At 42.9% G+C, this 22771-nt stretch overlaps 1 protein-coding gene across 12 annotated transcripts in view; it reads right to left on the bottom strand.

Annotated features, from left to right (window-relative positions):
• LOC143933542 (uncharacterized) overlaps positions 1-22771 on the bottom strand; it is a 297764-nt gene that overhangs the window by 148262 nt on the left and 126731 nt on the right. For 11 of the 12 annotated variants that reach the window (XM_077456460.1, XM_077456458.1, XM_077456465.1 and 8 more), the window contains 6 exons: positions 21788-21895; positions 19239-19363; positions 18412-18693; positions 18149-18274; positions 17645-17804; positions 16974-17111 (listed from right to left, as the gene is read on the bottom strand). In XM_077456460.1, the coding sequence (XP_077312586.1) occupies positions 16974-17111; positions 17645-17804; positions 18149-18274; positions 18412-18693; positions 19239-19363; positions 21788-21895 (939 nt within the window). The remainder of the gene's footprint in view (positions 1-16973; positions 17112-17644; positions 17805-18148; positions 18275-18411; positions 18694-19238; positions 19364-21787; positions 21896-22771) is intronic. The other variant, XM_077456469.1, reaches the window with a different exon arrangement.

The following is a 22771-nucleotide window of genomic DNA, read 5'->3' as shown; positions in this document are numbered from 1 at the left end:
GTTGCACTGGTCACTGCAAACGTTGAGCTCCTTGTTTGAGGACGCGTGTTGGGTGGATTTGTGCTCACTCTAGTGGTAGAACGTTGCACTGTGCCAAAAATAGAAAACATTTTTGAGTTCAAAGGAATAACTTAAAGCACATCTGAAAAAAAACAAAAATGAATACATGGGAAATATGAGATTTGAGAGGACATAAGATTTCTGTGAGGATGAACTGGTATTTTTCTGTACTTGCAGAAATGTACTTAGCTTGAAAAAAAGAAAATGAATGCAGCCACCACACCTAAGGAATGATGATCTGCAATAGATTACAATTTTGTTTCGGGGGTTTAGATATCCTTCAAATTTAGTGCTTGGAAAGGTAGCAGTTTTTTCTTATCTTAATGCATTGTCTGCATGAGGCCCCTTTCACACTTGTGCAACTTGTCCTGTGACTTGGGACTGCAAAGTCGCATGACAAGTTGCACCCCATGATTTTCAATGAGTACCATTCATGTGTACGACTTCAAGTCACGGCGACTTCAAAGTAGTTCCTGCACTACTTTGGATTCGACTTTGATGTGACTTGAGGTCCATAGACCTCAAGGTTACACAGGTATTGTTTCAAGTCACGTCAAAGTCGTGTCAAAGTCGCATGACTTTCAGGATGCACAAGTTTGAAAGGGGCCTTAAGGTAAGAAACCTTTTGTAAACAGCTCCCTCCCTGCTCCCCTAAATTCTTACCCAAGCCCAATCTCAATCCAGCACTGTGCCTAAGACTGCTCTCTCTCCTCACAGGACATGGAGGCAGCAGGGGGAGCCATTGGCTCATACTACAGTCAATCAAATCCAGTGAGGCAGAATCGGGGGGGGGGAGCTGTGCTGTGTGTGTCAATAGATGCACACATCCTGACTCGTAATTGAGCTCCGGCATGAATGAGGGAACTCAGAAGGGAGGAGGAGCTAGGAGTGTCGGTGGGGGACCTCAGAAGAGGAGGTTCAGGGCTGTTCTATGCAAAATCATTATCAATCTAACCTTTCCAATGCAAACATGTGAACCAGGACCACATAATGAATAAGACAATATTCATGAATATTGAAGTAGGTTCACAGATAAACACCCACATCCATGGACTTACAGTAGCTATAATTACTTCCTCCTGATCTCTGCATCAGTGCACTTTTTTGATTATAGTTATGTGTACAGTTACTGTCAGGGAAATCGTATGCATATACATGCACAAAGATGTGTGTGAAGTTGTGCACTTGCTAATAAGAATTTTCGAGTGCCAACTAGAGGTTCCATAACTCGCACACATGGGCGAAAGAATTAGCAAGAGACAACTACACATTTTTTGACTCACTAATGTATCTGCACACGTGTGCATGGACATTAGCGTGAGTGTGCATGAGTACTTGGCACCCTCTTGCCTATTTAAACTGGCTAGACCAGAAGAATGCTGAGTGGTGGTCAGCTTCTACGGTCTTTGACCTGATCTTGTGCTTGTTCCTGTGTATACCCGGCCTGTTTGACTCTGCTAATTCCTGATTGCTGACCCAGATTGTGACCTGACTCTGCCTTTTTCCTTCTGTTCCAGTGCCTTCTATGCTCACTTGAAGCCGACCCTGGCTTTGCCCTGACTCTTTTCTGGATCTGATTCGATACCTCTGCTGCTTGGCCACCCGAGACCCTGCATCCGCCTGCTCTCCAGCTTGGTTGCTGTCTACTGTCCTGCACCTGCTGCTGTGTACCTGTACCTGCCAGTCCACCAGTCTGTCTGTTGTTCTGCACCTGTTGGCCTGTATCCGCATCGACCAGTCCACAAACATGCCCACTGCTTGGCACCTGCTGCAGTTACATTCTGTCCAGGATCTCCAAACGATGCACCCATGCCACTCTGTGCCCCATTATATCCTATCACCACCTTCAGGCGAACCAGGACAGGAGGTGTAAGGGAAAGCCCTCCCATCAGCTCGGCCTCAACCAGGTATGTGACAATTTCAGAACTATCAATCAGAACTATCAATCAATCTGAACTCTACCCAACTGTGTTCTAGGGATTCTGGTAGATATTTGATGTCTTCTGCAGTCTGCATATTCATTTTTCAAGCTCCCACTTTTCTGTGTATTTTTAACTCCCTCCATATACTTTAGCTTTTTACTATTGGGGTTTCCATTGGTAAACTGTAGCATTTGTTAATTATCACCTGAAGAAGTGGTTGAAGGTCCAGCTGTGTTGTCTGGTGTAGCCGTGGTCCAGTTTGTCGCAGTTACATTTGTCTCATCTGAAAAAATAAAGAAACAATATATGCCAATCCATTTCTTATGTACGAAGGTACTTGGAAAATCAAATATCAAAGATCTGCTTACAGTCTTTCCTAAAATAATGGATACTTGTCATGATTCTACGCTGTTGACGTATCCTAGCTGTTGATCATAGGCAAAAGTGGGATTGGAAAATGACCCAGACCTACATAAGTCCAGCCATTCATTGGACTTACCCAAAGGAATCCAAATAGTCTTATTTGAGAGGTAAAAAATGCCACTTACCAAAGTTACAAAGTAACATAATAGGTTGGGTTGAAAAATTACATATGTCTATCAAGACCAACCAATAGGCATAAAAATCCCCGAAAACTGAAAACTCAAATCTACAGAGCCCTAAACACGCAGTTGATCCAGAGGTTATAAAGCTAATAACTCCCTGGATTAGGAGTTAGTACATATAAGTGATATATAATTTCCCTTGGACATGGTTGATATATGCAACATGACGGTTGTTTCATCGTATTAACCAAGCTGGGTGAACATTCATATTAAAGATGAAAATTCTCTACTCCTTAGTAAGTTAACCCCAGAATCTTATTAATATGAAGAAATCCCAATTAATGCCCCATTGTCCTAATTCTACTAAATGGTAATCTGGAAATCAGTTAAGCTATCAAAACAAAAGACTAAAAGACTGGTCACATTGACCTTATAGGTCATAAACTGAAGATTGCTAATGTAATATTTGTTAATTTCTTCTCAATTCTGATTTTATTGAAAATTTTAAGAAATTTACATAACCAACAAACAAACGAAAAAAAAAAAAGCACACATTATCCACATCCTATAAGTAATAATAAAGAACATACCACATTATAGTAAAGTATAAAACATATAAACATATACCAACACACTGCTGGAGTCCCTAGAAAGAAGAATAAAAAAAAAATAGAAAGGACACAAGGTGATACTCCAAACCAGTGATGGCGAACCCCGTCACCCCAGACCCCTCGGCCCCACACCCCCAACGATTCCCCCACCCTCTGCAGTGTGGTTGGGCATCAAGGGAAGTGCATCCAAAACACTGAACATCCAGAGGGCCACGGTCCGCCACCACCACCCTAGACCACCCACATCTTTAAACCCTTATAGGAATATCCCTGCCCTTCTTTCATCCAATTAGACAAGACAAAAATATATAAATTCATTCTCCCTATCTTCAGCTCCCACAGTAGTGTTAGATATATCACACAAAACACATCCACACATAAAACACAAAAAAATAAATTAAAAAAAATACAAAAATTAGATAGATAAATAAATAGAACAACCCGAAATAGCTACTCAAGCCGAAGTCGCCTCGGTCAACCCGACTATGTTTGTTCATTTCTAATATATCTTACAAAGTTTATGATAGCAAACATAGGGTCATTACCTAATGACAACTAAACAATTAAGTCAAGAAAGAATAATTGCCAAAACCAATAGTAATGATGCACTGTACTTGCTATATTATTTATTATGAAGAGCTATTGTTAGCCCTTGTACACACGATCGGAGATTCCGACAACCAAATCCGTCGGATTTTGTCTGACGGATTTTGTCCAAAACTGTTGTAAACACAGGGTCGGACGAAGTTGTCGGAAAATCCGATCATTCAGGATGTGATGACGTTATTTCGTTACGACGGGACTACGTTCAGGCTAGTAGCCAATAGCTTTGATGTAGGAATTTGATCTGAGCATGCGTGGCACTTTGTCCGATCGGAATTCTCTACACATGATCGGAGTATGTCCGATCGGACCATTTTGTCGGAAAATATTTTTCCGGCAAGTTGGAAAATTTGGTCCGACGGATATTCCGACGGAAACAGTCCGATGCAGATCACACACAGTCGGAATATCCGACAAAACGGTCCGATCGGACACATTCCGTCGGAATCTCCGACCGTGTGTACAAGGGCTTAGATATTCTAATGCCCCGTACACACGAGAGGGATTAAGTCTGACAAACCTCCGACGGAGTTCCGCTGGAGTTCCGACGGAGTTCTGGCGGATTTTTCGACCGAACGGACTTGGCCACACACCATCACACCAAACTCCGACGGAGTCGAACGTGATGACGTACGACTGGATTCAACGTAGGAAGTTCATAGACAGTAGCCAATAGCTGCCCTAGCGTCGGTTTTAGTCCGTCGGAGTAGCACACACACGAGCGAATTTTTCGACGGGACCGGGTCCGGCGGAGTTCCGTCTGGAAAATTTAAAGCATGCTTCATTTCTAAAGTCCGTCAGACTTTAGCGGAGCTAAAGTCCGTTGCAGCCCACACACGATCGAATAGTCTGACGGACTCAGTCCGTCAGACTTTGGATGTCGAAAAGTCCGCTCGTGTGTACGGGGCATTACAGATCATTCTGAGCAGGATATTAACAATATTATTTTTTTTATTGGCATCTTTGTGAAGTAGCCTATCCACCTTAATTAGAAATAAAAAGTGATTGTACGGGGATTGATTTATTAAAGGCAAACAGGGTTCTCGCTTTCCAAGGGAAGTGGTACTTTGCAATAGAAAATTTCCACACAGCTTAGTGAACGTGCAGAGGTTTTACTTTCCAAAGAATACCCAATCATGTGCAAGAAACATTTTTTAAAAATGCATGTTTGCTTGCACGTGGTTGGATGATGGAAATTAGCAGAGCTTCACCTCATTCAAGTTCTGGGAAAATTTTTCTTTCAAAGTGAATAGTCTATTCGTCTTTAGTAAATGAACCCCACTGACTTAAGTTATGGACTTAAGATATTTAATATAATATTTGTTAGTTTCTAATATTTGTTGCAAAGTTTATGACAGCTGGGCACCAAAGTTTGACCAGTTTGGGTCCATTACTTGAAACACCTGAGTCAAGGAAGGGTAATTGTCCATAACAATGGTGGTGATGAAATGGCTATAGCATTGATTATAAAAAAAAATAAAATAATGTAAGATAATCTAGCAGACAATTCTGAGTAGAATTTACCCTTACCAATATTTCCATTGGCATCTTCGGGATGTAGTTGGTCCACTCTAAATGCCCAGCGTCCAGTAAAGTTGACGTTACTTGTGTTTGCTAAATTGGAAATGGCTACTGAAAGGGATCCTGGGAGTGTATAGTATCCAGTGTCATATCCACTGTTCAGTCCAGCCTGTGAAACATAAGGACACATTTTATTATAACAAGCAGTGTGAGGAGAAACTTTCCAATGGGAATGGATGTTCTGATGGCCACTAAGATGAAAATATCCCTCATGTTGGAGAGATTTCTGTTGCATCTCCAGGACAGAAAACAAAGGGATATCTCCCCAGCAGAATATTTACAGCAAAAAAATAAAAAATATCCCAGCGCAGGTTTTAATTCTACCCTATAGGGATGGACCAAACAACCCCCCTTGTTTGGTTCATAGCTGAAATTCCGAACAGGGGAAATGTTCTAACCCGAACGGTGAACCCCTTTGAAGTCTATAGGAACCGAACAGGAAAAATCTAAAGTGCCCATTTTGAAGGCTTATATGCTTGTAATTGGCCATAAAAGGGGTATGGGGGTCTAGGTACTGCCCTGTGGGACATGTATCAATAAAAAAAAAATTGTTTTTTCAGGAGCAATAATTTAATTATGCTTAAAGTGCAACAATAAAAAGCAAAACATCCTTTAAATATAGTGCCGGGGTGTCCCCTTAATATGCTTGTAAAGTGGCACATCTATAGCTTGCATAAAACATGATACGGCAAAAATTACTTTAAAAAAAAAAAAAAAAAAGAGTTAAAATGACTCACGGTTACAATTGCTATCACCCGACTATTGAAAAAAAAAATTGTGTGGTTCCCCCAGTCCATACCAGGCCCTTAGGCTCTAGTATGGATTTGAAGGGGAACCCCGTGACAAAATGTAAAAAAAAAATGGCATGAGGTCCCCCCCAAAATCCATACCAGACCCTTATCTGGGCATGCTGCCTGGCAGGTCAGGAAAAGGAACGTGGGGGGGGGGGGGACACACTTTTTGCCCAGGGTGACAATGCTGCTCCTCTATAGATACAGTATGATTAGTAAGCATTGTCCACCTTGGACAGGAAGTGTGTTACTTGAAAGATCAGCAGGTAAAGAATAAAAGCCAGAAAAGCCCAAAAAAATGAAAACTAATGTCAACACCATATCTAAGGATTGGTAAGCTGTCATATATTAAATTTTCACTCTTAGGTTTAGATGTAATTTTGAAAGTGGAACCTCATTCAAAAAGTAAAGTACTGCTGGTTCACTCCACCCCTCCAGACTGTAACTGAGTTACGGGGGGAATGAGTAGTTATTTTTAATGGTACCAACACCCACTTCTGCAATCCTCGCCTATGGGAGGATTACCACCCCTTGCCCCATCCCCTCCTGCAGCCTCCTGGGACATGTCACATGTTCCAAGAAGCTGCCAGACCATTCATAGAGACCTGCACATGTGCATGCATTGGCTGTCCAACTGTGGTTTCTCAGAAAGCCATAGCCAGCTCACATATCCAAGATACAGTAGCTGTGCCGGAGACCTACAGCAGCAAGAAGAACGGGCACTGAGGAGACAGCACCAGACTCCAGGTAGCGGCTAGAATATAATTTTTAAGCATCATCACCTACATTATTTGTACAAAAAAAAACAAATAAATGGAAGCTTGAGCCTGTAAGCAACATTTATTTTTTTTGGTACCAGTTTAAGCTGCCAAAAGAAATTTTCATGCCTCTATTCAAATGTTTTATTGTGTCTTTTCTAAATGCTCTCAGCGAAGAAATTTATTTTTTATTTTTTTAAACCACTTTCCGACCGGCGCATGACGATGTACGTCGGCAGAATGGCACGGGAAGGCAACTTGGCGTACAGGTACGTCCATTTGTATTTGCCGCCCTGCCATTGCATGCGCACCGCCGGCGGCGCACGCGCCGGTCGGGACCCCCGTGAGTCCGGTCACGGGTCCCGCGGACTCGATTGCCGCGGGGATACCCGAGATTGTCTCACGGGGAGGCTGAACGGGGAGATACCGATGTAAACAGTATCTCCCTGTTGTGATGTGATTGGAGCAGAGATCAGTGTTCACTAACACACAGCCCAGCCTCCACAGTTAGTAACACGCCCCTAGGACACACTTAACCCCTACACTGCCAAGCCCTGGTTAACCCCTTCACTGCCAGTGTCATTTACACAGGAATCAATGCATTTGTATAGCACTGATTGCTGTATAAATGACAATGGTCCCAAAAATGTGTCAAAAATGTCTAATGTGTCTGACATAATGTCACAATAAAAATTGCTGATCGCCGCCATTACTAGTAGTAAAAAGTAAAAAATTATTAATAAAAATGGCATAAAACTATCCCCTATTTTGTAAACGCTATAAATTTTGCGCAAACCAATCAATAATCACTTATTGTGATTTTTTTAAAAGAAGAAGAATACGTATCTGCCTAAACTGAGGAAAAAAAATAGGATTTTTATATACAGCTTACCTGTAAAATCCTTTTCTTGAGAGTACATCACGGGACACAGAAGCTTCATTACATAGTGGGTTATATAGGCACCTCTGGTGATTGGACACTGGTTGACCCAATTAAAGAGAATTCCTCCCCTATATAACCCCTCCCATTAGGGAGGCACCTCAGTTTTGTAGCAAAGCAATAAGAAACCACGTAAAACCCAAGAGGGGCGGGAGCCCTGTGTCCCGTGATGTACTCTCAAGAAAAGGATTTTACAGGTAAGCTGTATATAAAAATCCTATTTTCTTGATCATACATCACGGGACACAGGAGCTTCATTACATAGTGGGATGTCCCATAGCAATGCTCAAGTTGAGGGGAGGGAGACACAGATCATAATTCAAGACCGCCAGGGACCTGAGGACCTAAACTGCAGCCTGCAGAACACTACGCCCAAAGGCGATATCCTCTTGCCCTCTGACATCCACCTGATAGAATCTGGTGAATGTGTGGACTGATGACCAAGTCGCAGCCTTACAGATCTGAGCCAGGGAGGCCTGGTGATGCACTGCCCAAGAAGCACTTACCGCCCTAGTAGAGTGCGCTTTCACCTGAAAAGGAGGAATCTTCCCCTTTAAGTCATAGGCCTGAGAAATAACCTGTCTGATCCACCTCGAGAGAGTGGACTTTGACGCTGCCTGACCCCTCTTAGGGCCTTCTGGCAGAATAAATAAACAGTCAGTTTTCCTTATCTGAGCAGTTGCTTGAAGATAAAGACTGATTGCTCTAACCACATCTAAAGTGTGTAAGGATTCTTCCTCTGTGGACTGAGGGTTTGGAAAAAAGGATGGTAGGATTACATCCTGATTCAGGTGAAAACCTGAAACTACCTTAGGTAGAAAGGACGCGTTGGGACGCATGACCACTCGGTCCTTATGGATAATTAAATAGGGCTCTTTACAGGAAAGAGCTGCCAATTCTGATACCCTTCTAGCCGTGGATATGGCTACTAGGAACACCAGCTTCCTTGTCAGGAGAGTTAAAGAAGCCAGATGCAGAGGTTCAAATGGTTGGGCTTCTAAGGCCGAGAGAACCAAATTCAGATCCCAAGGGCATACCGGAGGTTTGACTGGCGGTCTCATCCGCATAGCCCCCTGGATAAAAGCCCGTACTAGGGAATGTGATGCAAGCGATCTTTGAAAAAATACCGATAGGGCCGAAATCTGCACCTTGATGGTGCTTATGGCCAAATTCATTTCAAGGCCTGATTGGAGAAAGGCCAAGATTCTGCTAATGACATACCTTCTAGGATGCCATCTCCTGGGTTCACACCAGGAAACATATGCCCTCCAGATCTTGTAATAGATACGCCTGGAGGCCGGTTTTCTGGCATTGACCAGAGTGGAGAGGACTGGCCCCGAAAGACCACGGCCTCTCAAAATGTGGGTCTCAGCAGCCAGACCGTCAAATTCAGACTGTGTAAAGCAGGGTGGTAAATTGGACCCTGTGAGCGCAGGTCTGGCCGGAGAGGGAGGGTCCATGACCTGCCCACTGCCAACTTCATGATTTCTGCGAACCATGGTCGCCTGGGCCAAGCCGCGGCCACTAGAAGGACCGGCTTCGTCTCCCTCTTGACCCTTCCCAAGAACCTTGATAACAGCGGGCTCGGGGGGAAGGCATAGATCAGATTGTACTGATCCCAGGGAACTGTCAGAGCATCTGACCCCTGAGCAAGTGCATCTCTTGTCCTTGACACAAAGTTGTCCAGTTTCTTGTTGAATCTGGACGCAAACAGATCCACGTCTGGAGTGCCCCACTTGTGACATATGTCTTGAAACACCTCGGGGTGCAGAGCCCATTCTCCTGGGCACAACTGCTGGCGGCTGAGATAATCTGCCTGCCAATTCTCCACTCCTGGGATGAAGACTGCAGAGAGGCACGGAACATGCTCTTCTGCCCAGACAAGTATGCGATTCACCTCCTTTTGGGCCACCAGACTTCTGGTACCGCCCTGGTGATTGATGTAAGCCACTGCGGTGGCATTGTCGGACTGAATCCGAACTGGGAAACCTCGCAGTCTGTGAGACCACTCTATGAGAGCCATGTAAACTGCCCGAATCTCCAAGATATTTATGGGCAGCAGACTTTCGGTCGCAGACCATTTTCCCTGCGAGCATGTTTCCTGCAACACGGCTCCCCAGCCTGTCAGGCTGGCATCCGTGGTGACAATCTTCCATGAGAGGGGAAGAAAGGTTTTGCCCTTCAGCAAATTTTTGGTCTGTAACCACCAGACAAGACCTTTGCGTGCCCGAGGGGATAAACGCATAGGAAGATCCAGGGATTGGGGCTTCCTGTTCCAAATCGCAAGGATGCATCTTTGCAGGGGCCTTGAGTGGAACTGGGCAAATGGAACGGCCTCGAAAGAGGCGAACATCTTTCCCAACAGTCTCATGTACAACCGAATGGAGGAAGATCTTCTGCCCAGAATCAGGCGCACTAGATCTCCAATGGCCAAGGCCTTTGGCTTTGGAAGGAACACCCTGCCTAGAGTGGTGTCGATAATTAGACCCAGGTAATCCAACCTGGTGGTCGGTTGTAAAGACGACTTTTCTAGGTTTATAATCCAACCTAGGCGGCCCAGATGTTCTAGCGTTTTGGTGACGCTGCGACTTAGGCATGTTGCAGTTCTCTCTACGAGAAGCAAGTCGTCTAGGTAAGCCATGACGGCTATGCCCTGAACTCTTAAGATTGCTAAGAGAGGGTCTAGAATCTTCGTGAAGACTCGAGGGGCCGTGGCTAGGCCGAACGGCAGGGCCACAAATTGAAAATGGCGCTGCTCTACCGCGAACCTCAGAAACTTCTGGTGTGCGGGAAATATTGGCACATGGAGATATGCGTCTTTGATATCTATTGATGCCATGAATTCTCCTCCTTGCAGGGAGGAGACCACAGTGCGTATTGACTGCATCCGGAAGGTCTGGATGTGTAGAAACCGGTTTAAGTCTCTCAGATCCAAGATAGGTCTGACACTTCCGTTTGGTTTTGGAACGGTGAAGAGATTCGAATAGAAACCTGAGCCCTGATCTTTCGGGCTCACTTCTACTATCACACCCTGGGATAGTAATTGATCTAAGGCCAGAAATAGCAGTTTCTGCTTTATCGGATCCCTGGGGATCCTTGACCTTAGAAAACGGGAAGGTGGAATCTCCTGAAACTCTAGCTTGTAGCCCAGAGACACTGAAGAGATCACCCATTTGTCCTGAATCTCTTCCCGCCAGGCGCCTGCAAACCGCAGGAGCCTTCCCCCCACTCGGCCGAGCGGGGGCGCCCCTTCACAAGGATGTCTTGGAGGTCTGCTTGGCAGGCTTCCGCCCCCAAGTCTTCTTCTGTCCCTGGGCTCGGCCCTGAGGCTTTCCAGCTGAGGAGGGCTGAGAAGGCCGTCGCCACTGTTTAGAGCTTGACGCCTCGGGAGAGAGAGTACGCCTGAATGAAGGACGTTTACTCTTCTTGACTGGAAGGAGTGTAGATTTACCTCCCGAAATATTTTGGACGAATTTATCTAATTCCTCTCCAAACAACCGTTCCCCTTTAAATGGGAACCCAGCCAAATGCTTCTTGCATGACATCTCAGCGGCCCAATTTTTTAGCCATAGAGCCCTACGCATGTGTACCAACATGAGGGATAAACGTGATGCTTGTTGGACAGAATCCAAAATCGCATCAATTATGAAACATAAGATATGAGGCATCTCTGCATATTTCTCTACTTCCTCATTAGGAAGGAGTTCAAACATCTGTTTAACCTGTTCCTTAAGGAACTGACACAACCCCACGGCTGCGACTGTAGGTTGCACCACAGCGCCGGCCATGGAAAAGGAGGCTTTTAACAAGGTTTCCAGCCTTTTGTCAGCTGGATCCTTAAATACCTGCGCATTATCCAAAGGACAAGTTAGGTTTTTATTCACACAAGAGATAGCCGCATCCACAGATGGGGCCCCCCATTTCTTGGTGAAACTTTCCTCCACGGGATAATACATAGAAAACCTCTTGGGAGGAGTAAACAGTTTATCGGGATGTCCCCAGTCCTTATACATCAAGTCAGCCATTAAAGGATGAATTGGGAAGGAACAAGCAGTCTGTGGGGCTTTCCTGACTCCCAGGGAAGAGACAGAGGATGTGGCGACTTCAGCAGCTGGCATTCTGAACGTGGTACGCACCAATTCAGTGTAATACTGCACCTGCTTTCTGAGTGCCTGGGAGGAGGGGACTGACTCCTCATCCTCTGAATGATCCGACTGCTCATGATCCCTTTCCAAAGATAGGGATCTCTCCTCATTTTCAGAGCAGCTGTCTGAGAGAGGGATTTCAGCAGAGGGAGGGGATCTACCCCTTTTCTTGCTATCTTTTAGGGAAGCAGAAATAAAATTCATTATCCTCCCTTCAAAAACTCTCCAATGAAGCCCTAAGGGAGTCCTCAGTGACATAGACCGGGGCTGCGACATTTGGAGAGGCTGCAAAGCCTGAAAGGGGCACTGACTCGTCTTGAGATGCAGGCTCCACTCTTGCAGAGGGGGATGGTAATCTGCGTGCACTCTTGGAACCCCTGGACCCAGGCGGTGACCTACCAGTGCTTTTGTTACCTGCCCCTGAAACCCTCTTACGAGGAGACATAGTACTGAGCTACAAAGCAGAGTTACTAGTGTAAAATGCAATCACTTTGTTGTGCTTAAAGTCTCACAATAAATCAATATAAGCTTAACTGCACAATATGATGCCGAGTAGGTGTCTTAGGGTTCGCCTGGATCCAATCCCACGGATGCTTACAGCCCACAGCTCCTGTGTCTCACCTTACAGTCCCCTGACGCTCTGGGCTTTTAAAAACGGCCGTTTTGGCGCCTGCATTGCAGTCTGGAGCACTTGATTGTGCACAGCTGGCAACCACACCCCCCCCTTTCCCTATTAGGCCGGGAGCGCGCCCGGTGCGCGTGCACGCGCCCGCGCGCGTGCACGAGGACCGCGGGATCCGGGGGGGGGAAAGGGAACCCAAAAGGAGTGACCTGGGACCCCCTGATCTGCGTGGGACCCCTCCCTTTTACTTATATTGTGGCAGGGACTGCAAGGAAACGTAAATAGCTGGGAGAACCAGGCATTTCACTGAGCGTGTTTGTTTGAAAGGCATGTAAGTATGCATCAGGCTTGCTCTTACTCCCTCAAGTGGTGGAAACCAGGTAAGACCTACAACTACTCACAATGAAGAAATCCATTCATATATTAAATATATAGGATGACTTCCCATACCTGTTCCCCGCCGCAGGAATTGCTGATTTCAGACCAATTCCAGCCTTCACCCATCACGGCGGGTATTGTTAGCCAACCTTCAGGCGTATCTGGGGTTCTTACGAAAAGATCCTCCTACCTGGGCCTTGTAAAAAACTCTGCCAGAAACTTACGGGCGCCCTGAGTAAACAGTACCCCAAGTCTGGTTGTCCCAGAGTCCAGTCTTCCAATGGAGAGGACTTACAGGCAAAACCTCGTGTCTTCGGCAGACGAGGTCCGGGTACCATACCATCTTGGGAGTCAATTATCGGCCCGAGGTATGGATCCGGTTTGTTGTAGCCCTTCGGCCCTCGCCGGGACCCGCATAGAGCTAAGTTTTACGTGACCATCGACCAGACACTGGCGAAAAAACTGAGGTGCCTCCCTAATGGGAGGGGTTATATAGGGGAGGAATTCTCTTTAATTGGGTCAACCAGTGTCCAATCACCAGAGGTGCCTATATAACCCACTATGTAATGAAGCTCCTGTGTCCCGTGATGTATGATCAAGAAAATGTTTTTTTAATACATTTTTAGGGGATATTTATTATAACAAAAAGTAAAAAAAAAATGCGTTTTCTTTTCAAAATTGTCGCTCTATTTTTGTTTATAGCGCAAAAAATAAAAACCGCAGGGGTGATCAAATACCACCAAAAGAAAGCTCTATTTGTGGGAAAAAAAGGAGGTCAATTTTGTTTGGGAGCCATGTCGCACGACCGCGCAATTGTCAGTTAAAGCGACGCAGTGCCGAGTCGCAAAAAGTGGTTAATCATTAAAAATGTAAAAATGTATAATTCACACACTGATGATTTTCTCACCAATGCCAAAGGACCATCATGGTAGGAACCATTTGCTTGTATACTCGGCCACTGAATATCATCATAATTGTACAGAAGGAAGGTCTGATTGCCATCGGTACTCAGGACAGCCTGGAATGTGTTCACCTGTAATTACAGAAATTGATTGTTTAAGATAATTCATCCAAAAAAATAAAAAATAAAAAGTTTAAGGTTTGAAAACAAGCATTGTTGCAAATCAAAAAAAAGGCATGATGGTAGTAAATACAGAAAATGATTATTTAGGATCTAAAAATGTAAACAGCACATTGATGTTTAGACAAACATCGGCAATTGTGAAACAAATCAGCTGTTATAGCCATTGAAAGAAAAAAAAAATTCTTTATATTTTCTCCTTCACCTTGTTCGCTATTCCTTCACCAAAATACGCAACTCGGTGCCATGTGGCTACAAACACCCACTGAGCTGTGAAATTCACGGCATGGAAGTAAGTTTTGATATCGGAGGTGGCCCGGAACAGAAGAGAGGGATCGGTGGTCTCACGGTAATATATATCACCCGCTAATCTGTTATCTACATCAGCCCAGAAGAGAGCCAGGAACGGGTTTCCAAATGCAGCAGGAAGAGCTTGTGGCGTAAATTGACTGATTGGTGAGTTGAATGATAACAGACCATTATTATTCACCTGCGAAGGAAGACAATGAGAAAAAAAAATGTTTTGCTACCACAGCAACATACAGTAATAAATAAATAAAATAATAAAACAGTATATACGAAGTATGAAGCCTCCATTCAAAATAGTTTTTTTTTTTTATAAGCATGCTTTAGAAATAAGTTGTACTGATGTGTATGAAAGAGGGAAATAAAAGAAGAAAGAAAGGAAAAGAGAAAGATAACCACTGAGCCAAGTAGTAAGATAGTAAGTTAAAGAGGAAGTAAATCCTGATGAGTTTACTTCCTCCTTCATTCCCTGCAAAGGCAAAGCATAATGGACTACTATGCATCGCATCACATCGCATAGTAGCCTATTATGTGTCACTTACCTGACACAGGAGCCAGCAAAGTCACCGCTGTCCCCTGTAGTCCGGCGCATCCATCTTCTCGGTGGGTCTCGCAGCTCCGCCGCTGTCATTCGGCGAAGCCGCAGTGACGTCACTCCCGCGCATGCGCATGGGAGCCGAGACGTGCGGCATTACGCGGCATCTTCGTTATCGAGGATGCCACGCTCAGTGCGCCTGCGCGCCTCTGTCTACGGCGCATGCGCCGTAGACAGCAGTGCCCGTCTTCGGGCAAATATCTCCTAAACCGTATAGGTTTGGGAGATATTTCTTGGACCTACATGTAAGCCTTAATCTAGGCTTACCTGTAGGTCAAAGTGGTTTGTAAGGGTTTACAACCACTTTAAGGGGGCACCAAATGGATGGGGGGAAGTGGGAGTGGAGGGGATACAGTTGGTTGGTAAATAATGTGATATGGGTAGTGGGGAGGAGAAGAAAGAAGCAAGATGGATTATTGGAAAATATCTTGAATGTAATGTATTTTGGCTTCTCTTTTCTCTTTTGCCACTTTTTGTTATAATGTTGTGTAATAGAGGTAAAATTCAATAAAGAATAAATAATTAAAAAAAAAAGAAATAAGTTAAACAATACTGTACGTAGAAAAAAATTCAAGCACGATGCTTACATAAAGATGAGTGAAAACACTTCCAAAAAGTGGGATTTCTCTAGAAGAATATATAATTGGAGATCCTCCATCATCTATCTTTGGATTGACAGTGTCAATAGCGGATCCATATGGGTAGAGTAGATCTAAAGCAAAGATCAAACATCACTTTATGGAATACCAAAAAACAGTACAGAAGGGATAGCTACTGAGTCAGAAACATCATTGTCTCACTTTCATACTTTCATTTAAAGATTATTTCCAGACAAACAGCTAAATAAACAGATATAATGCATAAAGGGGGGCTTATTTCAAAGGATTTTAAAATATGTCCACCCAGTCCTGATATTTATAGAATCTCAGGACTGGATAGATCCATTGAATCTGTTACAGCAGCTGAAGCATAAGTGTCATGGTCCAGGGGGGTCAGTCTCAGAGTTGGTCTGGGGGGGGGGGGGGTCAGGCTCAGAGACCAGTAGCTATAGCAGCGGAGATGCTCCCACTAACCAGCTAGGTAAGCGAGGCAGCAGGTCATGCAGGCTCTCCTGAGGTGCGGGATCTAAGCCCTAACTGGTATTCACCAGAGCTCCTGATGGTGGAGATGGGTTACCAGGTTACGGTCGTCAGGATTGCCCCACCAGGAGGTAAGCAATCCGGGGCCCATTAGCAGATATAGCAGGTAGGGATCAAGTAAAAGCATAGTCAGTAAACAAGCCAAAGGTCCCTAACACATGGATTCAGGTTGAAATGAAGCAGAAGTGTAGTTGAGGAACAAGCCAAAGTTTGTTAATGAGTGGTAGCAGAGATGAAGCCGGCAGCCAGTTGACAGGAGAGTGAATGAATGACTTGTATAGCACTACTGATGCGAACTGAATCGCCTCAGGGCACTTTCTTGCCACCGGTGTCTATCTGCAGCTTTTACACAGTCCTTTAACCTCTAGGGTCCCGACACACTTACAAATATTATGGCCAATTTATTTTTTTTGGACAGGGTCTAATTAACCTACCAGCATGTCTTTGGAGTGTGGGTGGAAACCGGAGGAAGCCCACGCAGGCACGGGGAGAACATGCAAACTCCAGGCAGATAGTGTTGTGGTCGGGATTTGAACCAGCAACCTTATTGCTGCTAGGTGAAAGTGCTAACCACTACACCACTATGCTGCCTCCAGGCGCAAACAGGAAGTCAGGAAGTCAGGAAGTGCAGAGACTTGGCTTGAATCAAGTTCATGGGAGGAGCAAAGTTCAAGGTTCATTAGAGACCAGGCAAGAAAATCCAAACAATCATACAGGGAGCTGTCAAGTATCTCAGGTGGCTCAGCAGGAAGAGATGTCCCCATACTTGGCAGAAGTCACAGGTTCAGACCTGGGTCCCGACAGTAGGATTTATTTTAGATTGTATAAAAAACACCCTAGAGGTCCTCATGCCTAATTTATGCTACTTTAAAAAAATGGTTGTGAGTTTTATTTACCTGAAGACAGTATGAATGGAGAGGTATTGGTTGTATTTTGTGTGAATGGAGAGTTAATCGTTGTGGAGCGTGTGGTGAAGGGTCCAGGTGTCGTTGTCAGTGGAGTGTCCGTAGAATTTTCATTTTCTGTAGAATTATCTAGGAAGAAAAAAGAAATCTAAAAATGTGTACACACAGCGGCCTCCTAACCCACCTACTCCATTCTAGTTTTGAAATGGGCAACGATCAAGAAAGACATACATCATGTCCTCTTCAAATATTTTGCCAACACTCTTTTTTAGCCCAGGGAATGAAAATGTAATTCTCGCCTGTCAGTCCCGACTTGGACTTGAATGAACACACATTCGGGAGCGCGTCTTCTTGGATGTCCCCTAAGCTAGCTGCTTGCTGTAGGGGCACCCAGCAGGAGGGAGGGGCCAGGAGCAGCATTGAAGGACCCGAGAAGAGGAGGATCGGGGGGGCTGCTCTGTGCAAAATCATTGCATAGAGCAAGTAAATATACCATGTTGGTTATTTTAATGTAAAGAAGAAATGAGGGTTTAGTAAACACTTTAAAGTAATAACTGCAACAATAACGCTAAACATAAGTTCACAAAAAAAAAAAAATACTTCACATTTGCTCAGATAACAATTATTTTATTACCACAGTGTTAAACATAGTGGATCCTTACCTATACTTCCATTGGTATCTTCTGGATGTAATTTGTCCACTTTAAATGCCCAACGTCCGGTTACATTCACGTTGCTTGTAGATGATAAATTGGCAATAAATGGGGTGAGGGATCCTGGGAGTGTGTAGTATCCGGTGTTGTAGCCGCTGTTGAGCCCAGCCTATGTAGTTCAAGACATTTTTTAAAGAATTTTCTATACAAATTACACCAAATTCATTTCTGTATAAACATTATTTACTGGTAGTTAAGAAGGGCGAAAATGCCTTTGTTTAGCCAGAAAAAAAATAAAATAAAAATCTAAAGTTTCATTTTAAGCCCGAGCCTGTAAGTTATTTTTTTTATTTTATTTTTTTTTACACAATTTTTTTTGGCACCAGTTTCTGATAACACAACAAATTTCACGTCAATTGTTTTATTGTATCTTTTCGAAATGCTCTCAGTGAAGATTTTTTTTTTTTTTAATCATTAAAACATTTCTAATCCACAGACTCATGATTTTCTCACCAATGCTAAAGGTCCATCAGGGTAGGAACTATTTCCTTGTGTACTCGGCCACTGAATATCTGCATAATTGTACAGAAGGAAGGTCTGATTGCCATCGGTGGTCAGGACAGCTTGGAATGTGTTCACCTGTAAAGACAGAAAACGGACATTTAGGATCTAAATATTTAAACAGAGTATTTAAGTTTGGACAAACATTGTCAGTGGTTAAAAAACAGCTGTCGTATCTATTTAAGAAAAAAAATTTTATGTTTTATTTCCTTCACCTTGTTTGTTGAGGATCCATAATACGCAACTCGGTGCCATGTGGCCACTAACACCCACCGAGCCGCGAAATCCACACCATGGAAGTAAGTTCTGATATCAGAGGTGGCCCGGGACAGAAGAGAGGGATCGGTGGTCTCACGGTAATATATATCACCCGCTAATCTATTATCTATATCAGCCCAGAAGATAGCCAGGAACGGGTTTCCTAAAGCAACAGGAAGAGCTTGTGGTACAAATTGATTGACTGATGTGCGGAATGATAACAGACCATTGTTATTCACCTGTGAAGGAAAACATTTATTTTTATTTTCACCCACAGCTATATACTAGTATATAATAAAACAGTATATAATACGATAAGATAGTAAGAGATTTTTTTTTTTTTAAATTAGAAGTATATTTTAGAAATTAGTTTCAATATATATATATATATATATATATATATATATATATATATATATATATATATATATATATATATATATGTGTGTGTGTATATATATATATATATATATATATATATATATATATATATATATATACCAGTATATGTATGTATATGTATATATGTATGTATATATATATATATATATATATATATATATATATATATATATATATATATATATATACAAAGTTTAAGGAAAATGCTTACATAAAAATAGGAGTAGTTTCTTCCAAATATATATATATATATATATATATATAAAATATATATATATATATACCAGTATATGTATGTATATGTATATATGTATATATATATATATATATATATATATATATATATATATATATATATACAAAGTTTAAGGAAAATGCTTACATAAAAATAGGAGTAGTTTCTTCCAAAAAGTGGGATTTCTCTATAAGAATATATAATTGACGATCCTCCATCATCAATCTTTGGGTTGACAGTGTCAATAGCAGATCCATATGGGTAGAGAAGATCTAAAGCAAAAATCAAACATCATTTTATGACTTTTTTTATGACATCAAAAAATGCAATGGTGATAACTATTGATTCAGAAACATTATTGCCTAACTTTCATACTCCATAGTCTATTCAGTCCTGAGATTTATAGAATCCCAGGACTGGATAGATTCAAAAAAAAGATTTTCTGCACACAAAACCTCTTAATTTTGCCCCAGGGGGCGTTGGCCAGCAACTTGTCTTGCATACAAACGGCAAGGAATTGTCGGCCAACAAACACAAACGTAGTGACGTACTACGTGGTTTTTCAGCTCTTTAGCCCCACCCTTTGGGCTCCTTCTGCTAATTTCGTGTGCACGCGGTTGGACATTCCGACAACAAAATCCGTCGGATTTTGTCTGACAAATTTTGCCCGAAACTTGTGTTGCATACACACGGTCGGACAAAGTTATTGGAGAATCCGATCGTACGTAACGTGATGACGTTATTTCGTTACAACGGGACTACGTTCAGGCTAGTAGCCAATAGCTTTGGTCTAGGAATTTGATCTGAGCATGCGTGGCACTTTGTCTGATCGGAATTCTCTACACATGATCGGACAAAGTCCGATCGGATCATGTTGTCGGAAAGTTTTATAGCCCAGCTCTAAAACTTGGTCTGTCGGATATTCAGACGGAAACAGTCCGATGGAGCCCACACACTGTCGGATTATCCGACAACACGGTCCAATCGGACATTTTCCATCGGAATGTCCGACCATATTTACAAGGGCTAAGTAGAAGTTTGGTGAGTGTGGATTAGTGCTTTTCATTTTACGCTTTTCATTTCGTACTTTTCATTTCGCACTTTTCAGTTAATTTTCTGAATGGCTGTCAAACAACCATGTAGCGGAATCGGAGGCGATAGAGTGTTATTTATTATTGGCCTTGGAGTTATTGCTTTGACCCAAGTCCAGTCCAGGAAAAGGAGGAGGAGGATATCTTGGATCAAAAATTGGTTGCTTTATTAATTGTGACCAATTATATCATATTATGTCATATGCCTTTGCTGTGGGAGACTAATCCGGATGATTTTCAGAATTTTCTCCCGGATGACGGACCCCTGCTTTCACCAACGCTTGGCATTGTTGACCCCCCTATATTAAGAAGCAGGACACATACATGAGTCTTTTATTCAATTTTTTGGTTGAATAATGATATGATTTGGTATATTTTCTATATTTTTGGATACATAGAATGCACTTTTTGGTTAAGTTCTATTGGCAGATACCATGTCTAATTTTATTTGTTTTCTTTTTTTAATGCACAATAAAAAAATTGTGTAGAATAATACTTGGCTGTGTGTTTTACTTCAAATGACAGTTTGGCAGTGGCAGTTACATTTTAAAAAATACAATGTAACATTAACAAGGGACACCAACATAGTTGTATCTTTGATCTTAAAAAACTACGGGATAATGGTGTTGTGGTAACTTGCACCAAAAGAAAAACAAAAAAAAAACAAAAACAAACATAATAATATTATTCTTGATATCACTAGAAAAAAAAAAGCCTTTGAAAATTAGTTTGCAATAACTCCATCAGTATCACCAGCAAAGCAGCTTCATTATTATCCCATTAAGACCCCTTTCACACCAGAGTGTTTTGCAGGCGCTATAGCGTTAGAAATAGCGCCTGCAATCCGCCCTAAAGAAGCTGCACCATTGTATGTAGTGTAAAAGCCCGAGGGCTTTCACACTACAGCGGTGCGCTGGCAGGATGTCAGAAAAAAGTCCTGCCAGTGCCTTCTTTGGAGCGGTGAAGGAGCGGTGTGTTTACCGCTCCTCCACCGCTGCTCCCCATTGAAATCAATGGGGCAGCCCTGTAATACCGCCGGCAAAACGCCACTATTGCGGCGTATTGCCGGCGATTTTAACCCTTTCGTGGCCACTAGCGCGGGGTAAAAGTGCCCTGCTAGCGCCCAAAATGCGCCGCAAGTCGGCCGCAAATCCGACGCAATGGGCGGTGTGGTGTGAAAGGGGTCTAAAGAAGAAGAGAATTGTGTGCTACATTTTGAGATTTCATAATTTGCCGCATTACGTATGTGAATTCTCCATTACGAACGCTCGTTTACAAGACCGACCGCTTCCGGCTCGTCCTTGCTTCCGAGCATGCGTGTTCGTACTTTGGACTTTTGTTCGACAGACTTGTGTACACACGCTTGGAAAATCCGACAACACACATTTGTCCGCGGGAAAATGTTAAAGCCTGCCATCCAACATTTGTCCGCAGAAAATCCAACAACAATTATCAGACGGTTGGATTTTTCGCCAACAGCCTGTCATCACACATTTTCCGTTGGAAAATCTGATCGTGTGTAAGAGGCTTAAGATTCATTGTAGAACATATAAGAACATCTCAGAATTCCTAATGCCTACGTTATGCTACTTTTTTTTTTTTTACCTGAAGACAGTATAAAAGGAGAGGTAATAGTTGTGGAGCGTGTGGTGAAGGGTCCAGGTGTAGTTGTCGATGGAGTGTCCGTAGAGTTTGCATTTTCTGTAGAATTATCTAGGAGTTAAAAAGAAAACTAAACATTTGTACACACAGTGGCCTCCTAACCCACTTTCCCCATTCTGGTTTTGGTAAAAATGATCAAGGATCAAGAAAAACACACAACATTTCCTCTGAGAATATTTTGCAAACATTCTTTTTCCTTGTCAAAAAGATTTTATTGAACATACAATAGGGCAGGGATATGCAATTAGCGGACCTCCAGCTGTTGCAGAACTACAAGTCCCATGAGGCATAGCAAGACTCTGACAGCCACAAGCATGACACCCAGAGGCAGAGGCATGATGGGACTTGTAGTTTGGCAACAGCTGGAGGTCTGCTAATTGCATATCCCTGCAATAGAGTATTTGACAATAGGCTAAGTAGATAATATACAGCAGAAGTAATGAAGCTCAGAGTTATATATTCAATACAATGTAAATGATATATTCAACTATAATTACTACTATAACAATAACGCATATTAATGGTATGCTTTATTAGAGGAATTAGCTTCTTAAGTAGGAAAGAGCTTCAAAATCATAATAGGAATAGATAGAGAAGAAAGGAAAGATAGGAAGAAACTAGGAAGGGAAGAAGAGAGGTCCGTGGGGTCCAGTCGAGGGCCGCCATATCACTCAGAATCCATATACTGTAATCACTTACCCATCGGGTCAGCTACCATGGTAATAGAACTTCTTTGTTAAAATTTGATGGTAAATCATTTTTTATCCACGGATGCCATACTTTTTCAAATTTGATAAGCGTGTCAGCTTCAAGAGCTGCAAACATTCTTTTTAACGAGAGATGAAATTTCTTGAAACATGTCTATGACTGTATTTACTGTGATGGCTGAGCAGCGTCTATGTGTCTTAGGGCTCATGTACACAGGAC

This window comes from Lithobates pipiens, unplaced genomic scaffold, assembly GCF_037356315.1.
Source record: "Lithobates pipiens isolate NorthernLeopardFrog02 unplaced genomic scaffold, aLitPip1_a1.2 Scaffold_27, whole genome shotgun sequence".
Taxonomy (NCBI): domain Eukaryota; kingdom Metazoa; phylum Chordata; class Amphibia; order Anura; family Ranidae; genus Lithobates; species Lithobates pipiens.
This window is presented reverse-complemented; position numbering and strand designations above follow the sequence as displayed.